Source organism: Xiphophorus maculatus, chromosome 14, assembly GCF_002775205.1.
Source record: "Xiphophorus maculatus strain JP 163 A chromosome 14, X_maculatus-5.0-male, whole genome shotgun sequence".
Taxonomy (NCBI): domain Eukaryota; kingdom Metazoa; phylum Chordata; class Actinopteri; order Cyprinodontiformes; family Poeciliidae; genus Xiphophorus; species Xiphophorus maculatus.
In genome coordinates, this window is record NC_036456.1 from 9,047,254 (window position 1) to 9,053,718 (window position 6,465).

Here is a 6,465-nt window from a genome sequence, read left to right on the forward strand (position 1 = left end):
AACACTCAACTTGTTAACTACTAGAAGTTTTCTGTTTTATTCTTTAGATAAAAAACAACTTTGGGAACAATGTGCACATAGCAACACAAACTATAACAGTTGTGGTTTTATTATTGTAACTTGTTAAAGGAAGTGAACAATAAAAATCAGCTCCTTGTTTTCTGCAGTTAAAAATTCATAACTCAAATTAGGCCTAGTCAGTTTTATTCTGGTCTGTCCAGGGAAGAAACTTCATTTAATCCAACATATCAGGAAAACATTTTTTCTACAATCTGTTCAGAAAAAAACAACAATTAAATCACCTGTTATGGTTTCACTCCACTGTGTTGAAGAATACCAGTCATCTCTGCTTCTACACTGACACATGTAGTTTCCACTGCTGGACTCAGAGACATTGAAAGTCCAGTCTTTACTGTCTGTCCACTGTATTATTGACCCAGATCTCCTCCATTCACACGTCCACTCAGTGGTTTCTCCTCCCTGGACCTCACATGTCAGAGTGATCGACTCACCACTGAAGACATGAGAACCGTTTGGTTGTCGAGTCACAAAACCTTGTTGGAAACTGTTTACATCAGATATGGGCAGAAAAATTAAATCACATGAGAAATTTTAATTTCATAGTTTTAGTTTCAAACAGTCTTATAGAAAAAACTTACACATTATTTCAATGATGTTCTCAAGGCTTGAATGACTGTAGAATGAGGGATTTCCTCTCTTTCCATCACACTTATAGATTCCTCCTTGTGTCACAGTGATTTCTCTGTTTTCTTCATTATTTCTGCTGAATTCAACAAAAGAAGAATCTGAGGTCCGCCTGAACCATTTGTACTTCCATCCAGCAGAGGGCTCCACTGAGCAGCTCAGTGTCACACTGCCCCCTACTGGTATGGTTGATGAACCTGCTGTCAGTTTGGCTCCAGGTTTATCTCCTGTTAACATGAATTAAAATTGGTTAATTTTCAATAATTTAAAAAAACATACAAGTCTTGTAGCAGAACAAGCTACAGACTCGTTAACTGAAATAAATGAGTAGATCGGAAAATTACTGAAAATATGTCAACAATGTAGAACTTCATTAATATGAATTATTCTGGTAGTTATTCATCGTTTCAGCCATACAGATTAACAACCAGCCTCTGATTATTGTGAGACTTCACAAAAGAAACCTGATATAGAACTTTTTCTAATAGAAAGGTTCAATCTGTGTGTGTGTGTTTGTATGTGAGTGTGGGAGTTAAGCATTAATTCTGACAACTCAACTATGGACTAAATCAGCCACATTTTCATTTACAAGTGTCAACTTACTTGATACAGACAGTCTGATGGTTTCACTCCTCTGTGTTGAAGAATACCAGTCATCTCTGCTTCTACACTGACACATGTAGTTTCCACTGCTGGACTCAGAGACAATGAAAGTCCAGTCTTTACTGTCTGTCTTGTGTATTATTGACCCAGATCTCCTCCATTCACACGTCCACTCAGTGGTTCCTCCTCCCTGGACCTCACATGTCAGAGTGATCGACTCACCACTGAACATCTGAGGCCAGTTTGGTTGTCGAGTCACAAAAACCTTGTTGGAAACTGTTTACATCAGATAAGAAGAGAAAACTCAAATCACATGAGAAATATTAATTTCATACTTTTAGTTTCTAAAAGTCTTTAAAAAATCTTACACATTATTTCAATGATGTTCTCATGGCTTGAATGACTGTAGAATGAGGGATTTCCTCTCTTTCCATCACACTTATAGATTCCTCCTTGTGTCACAGTGATTTCTCTGTTTTCTTCATTATTTGTGTTGAATTCAACAAAAGAAGTGACTGAGGTCCGTCTGAACCATCTGTACTTCCATCCAGCAGAGGGCTCCACTGAGCAGCTCAGTATCACACTGCCCCCTACTGGTATGGTTGTTGAACCTGCTGTCAATGTGGCCATGGGTCTGTCTGATGTTATAAAAACAAATATTTGATTTTATATAAAATACTGCAATTAAAAGCTTATTGTAAAGAGTGATGCTTCTCTCAGAAAAGTAAATATGTGAAAAATCTGTAAATGCATTTTATTGTCATCTTTGCTTATTATAGATACTTTTTAGAAAGTAAAATAGAAAAAGAATTAGTTTGAAATTGTTTAATTAAATAACATGAAAGAGTTCATTCTCTTTTCTGAAAAGATAATGTGGTTAACTCTACAATTAAGCAAATCTATATATTCACATTAAGGTAAATAATATTTTCTTTGTTTTGTTGCTCTTTTTGAAATTTGTGTCTCACTTGACTTTATAAAAATCAAACCCAGTAATTATGTATGTGTCATATTTCAGACACTATTTTATCAACAAAAAAATCTGCTTGAAATAATGAAATAAAATACAGATAGCAAATGCATGTTTTTTTTTAGGGCTGATATAAAACTTTGTAATTCTTTAAAATATTCAGGTCTTACCTGAGACAGTAACAGTGACAGTTTTACTGCACTTATTGTCAGATGAACCCTTCCAGCATACACAGCACTGAAATTCATGTCTATAACTAGTAGATATACGTTGAAAACTGAAACGTTTATCTGACTGATAGGGAACAAATTCTTGACCATTCCTTTAAAGCCGGTATTTCCAGTCAGTGTCTCTTCCTACATTCATGTCACAGATAAATGTAACAATCTCTCCAACATAAAAATTCAACCAGTTGGGTTCAACAGTCAGCACAGGATCTATAACAGAACCAACATTCAGCAAGTTTGTCTTTTGATTTATAACAAAAACACATCAAGATAAAAATTAAAAGATAAACACAGAATAATATCTGATATAAAAGATAAACTGGATTCTGTTCCTGAGAGGATAAATGATTAAAAACAGATTAAAGGCTGAAATTACCAAGAGTTTGTCCACAGCAGAGCAGTGTGTTCAGCACTGAAATAAAGGTTGAAAGTTCATCAGCATAAATAATAAATTAATTAAATTAAATCAAAAATATTTGCCAAACCCTCACACTCAGCTATGACTCTGTTTACCTGTTAAATAAATGCAACTATGATAAATATATTGAGTATTTATTTGTTCTGATAAGAATAAGATCAAATGTTTTAGTTTATTGTTGTTTTTCTGATGAGTTAAAACTTCATTTTATAAACTTCACATCCTGACTGAAGACAGAACATCTGCAGACGTTCTGCACGGCTACGGAAACTTCACACTCATCTCTACTGGTAAAAACGTGATAAAAGTTTTTAATGAATAATTTAAGTCTCTTGTATCAGATCATGTTTCATTTTTCATCTTTGTTATATAATATTTTCATTTCTCCCACATTAGTTGTATGGGATATAAAGTTCTGTGCTAAAGTCTGATTTTACAATAAACAGCTTTTCAAAATGTTTGCACAGAAATGTTTGTGTTAGTAATTTGTCACTGAAATAACCTGTTTGAAGTTGCAGCAAACACATCAAGAACAAATGGTTATACTAAGTAAAGCTACACAAATACAATGGAAGATAAAGTAGATATTACAGCAGACAAGATGTCAAAGACGATGTTCTTCTAATCTGCATCATTCATACAGATAAAGTGATCTACTTACAGAGTGAGACCAGAACCCTGGGTGAGGTGTTCCCCATCCTGACCTCAACCTGGAACCATGTGTTGCTCTGCTTTGGTCCAATAATCTTCCTTTCATAACATGCTGCCTCTGCAACGTCTCTAGAGAAATGGAGCCGTCTGAAACAGGATCAACGTTTTATCTGAGAATGACGGGACAACGTTTATTTTAAACACTGACATCACTGCACTGAGTTTCTGCTGTGATGTTTCCGCTCCAATGATGACAAGTTGTGGTAAAAGAAGCACAGGACTTTTTTTTCTTTTTTTTTTGCAAAAGAGTTAATAAAAAATAAAATCAATAGATAAGCTTCTTCTGCTTTTTTAAAACCATAAAATGAAATTCACTTTAAATAAACTGTAAACAGCATTATTGTAACACATGAATAGTTTAAGTGTTTAATTCACTACTTGGTTTGTGTTGCGTGCGAACTCTCTGGCAAACAAACCATAAAATCCCCTTTTCATCTAAAAACAAGTGATGGTGAGAATGATCTCACCTATCACAGATATATAAGGTCTTAGGTGTGAATAAACAGACATGAGATCAGACAGTGTGAAATAGTTTGGAGTTTAACCTGTTGGACCCTAAGGGGGTATAAATAAATTTCTGCCTGACAAAAACACACAAAAGTAAATCACTTATAGCCTCAGAGCTATTAGATTTAAATAGATTTAAGAAGAAACTCTAAAAATGTACGGAGAGTGAAAAAAGTTTCTGTGTTTCATTTAGCAGCGTCTGTTTGTGATACAAGAAGAAGGATGGAAAATCTTATTTTCAGCAGAATAATCCTCTAACAATGATATCAGTCAAACCTACACCACACACTGACCTTTAACCTGATCCTAACTTTAGCCTCATCTACAATATGTCATATATTAATTTCTTAGCTCAGCATAAAGAAGCCGTTAGCAGCTCTGCTAACCCAGCATGGGTTTTGGCTGTGAGGTCGTGGAAAAGCATTTGGTTTTCTGATGTTACTTAATTTTCAGTTTTCTTTACTAAATATTTCACTTTAGTCCAGATCTTCCACCAAGAGACGAGGAAACATTACAGAGTGTCCTGCAGAAACTCTATAAATACAATTGCAAATGTGCTGAGCTTCATCTTCAGTGACATCCTGCTCAAGAAATGTTGACCAAAGAAGCAGAAGTTCTCTTTAATAGTATGACGACTCAGCACTGCCCTCTTGTGGCAGGCTTTTGAATACAGACTGCAGGCCATTGTTTCAGAGTTTAGGTCTGGCACTTCCTTCCTGGTGTTTTAATCTAAATTGTCCATTCAACTGAATCTAAAAATTGTCCCATTTATTCTAGTTTCAGAAGAAATAATATGTGTTTCAAGACTCTCTGAATTGTTGTTTGTGCTAAGCTAACATGGTTGTTGCAGCTTCAGGCAGCAGCTGTGTTTTCAGTGAGGATGAGGATGTTGAGCTTGATGATGGATGTGTGAGATGTTCTGCTGCCGTTTCCTCCACAGCCAATCAGACTGGATGGAGCAGGTTCATGTGAAGCAGCAGAATCCTGCAGACACACAAGTTTTCTTCCTGGATGGATCACCGGACATTCAGCCCTTTACTGGAACTCTGACAGAAATGACTACTTAATAGCACCATCTGCTGGCCACTATCTGTAAGCACAAGTCACTGACAGAAGAAGGTGGGATTTTTTCCCCCCACCAAGATTCACAGATTAAATAAATAATGTTCACTGTTGTTATCAGGAAATGAAGTAAAACACACTTTTCTTTTCTGTTTTTTATTGTTAATATATTACTTTCAATAACTGGAAAATGCATTTTAATTGATTTTGTATCAGGTATTGTATCTCCAACTGCTACTCCACTGTTTTAATTTTTCAACTCTCTAAAAATAACAATATTGTAAAAAATGAATTGATGTTTCTTTTATTTTCCTCCTGATACTTAAAACCTAGAAAGAGCAAAAAACAAAAACTGCTTTCATTAAAGCACTTAGCTTTCTTTTTTTTTTAAATTAGTCTTCGGTCATCTATTATTTCTTAAAGCAGCATGCAGGTTTGTCACTCTATACTCTATACAGAACAAATCCTGAACAAATAATAATAAATTAACACACTGTGATAATTGGAGCTGTTTGTCATTGTTGCCGTTTCCTCCACAGCCCAAACACACTGGATGGATCAGGTTCATGTGAAGCAGCAGAATCATGAAGACACACAAGTTTTATTCCTGCGTCACATTATTGAACTGGCGGCCAGTTTCTGGACCGATAACTTGGAAAACTATGACTTAATGTCTCCATCTGCTGGCCACTAGCTGTAAACACAAGTCAGGGACAGAACACAGCGTCTATTTTTGGTAATGAATCATTTAAATAAATAATGTTTATTGTAGAACAGGGTATTTATGTAAGTGTTTAATTATAATTACTTTTGACAATACTAAAAATTTCAAAATATCCACAACAGCCCTGTGTAGCACTATAAAATATAGTAGTAATATAAAATGTGATTTATTAAAATATTACATTTGATTTACAATTACTGTCAAATTGTTCATTTCCTCATTTGTTTGTGTGAGACAATAAAGAAAATGATCAAACACTACCTACTATTTAATGAATACCTGAATAACGTCTCTGTGTTGTAGAGACTATGTCATTTATTCATGTTTATACATTTATACATCTAGATATTTATGCACATTTCTATAAAAACATACACCAATTACAAACTGCGTCACAGTCTTGTGACACAGTTTGTAAATTACACAGTTGAGTATTAAATTGCATCTCATGGAACATGAAAAATATGTCATTTGTTAATACTGAACTTTAATCATAAAAATACTCATGTTCCACTACTCACATTTGCTTAAAATTTCA

The 6,465-nt window shown here is 34.6% G+C and overlaps 1 protein-coding gene across 2 annotated transcripts; it reads right to left on the reverse strand.

Annotated features, from left to right (window-relative positions):
- Nucleotides 1-495: 495 nt before the first annotated feature.
- LOC111611127 (high affinity immunoglobulin epsilon receptor subunit alpha-like) lies at nt 496-3,789 on the reverse strand. Of its 2 annotated transcripts, XM_023346806.1 has the most exons (7): nt 3,585-3,788; nt 2,882-2,917; nt 2,449-2,715; nt 1,677-1,946; nt 1,309-1,584; nt 660-932; nt 496-565 (listed from the first exon to the last, which is right to left on the reverse strand). In XM_023346806.1, the coding sequence occupies exons 4-7, from the start codon at nt 1,936-1,938 to the stop codon at nt 546-548; spliced, it is 831 nt and encodes a 276-aa protein (XP_023202574.1). In that variant the 5' UTR covers nt 1,939-1,946; nt 2,449-2,715; nt 2,882-2,917; nt 3,585-3,788; the 3' UTR covers nt 496-545. The 2 variants fall into 2 exon arrangements, with proteins under 2 accessions (XP_023202574.1, XP_023202573.1); XM_023346805.1 differs by lacking the exon at nt 2,449-2,715 and having other exon boundaries at nt 3,585-3,789.
- Between the last annotated feature and the right edge of the window lie 2,676 nt (nt 3,790-6,465).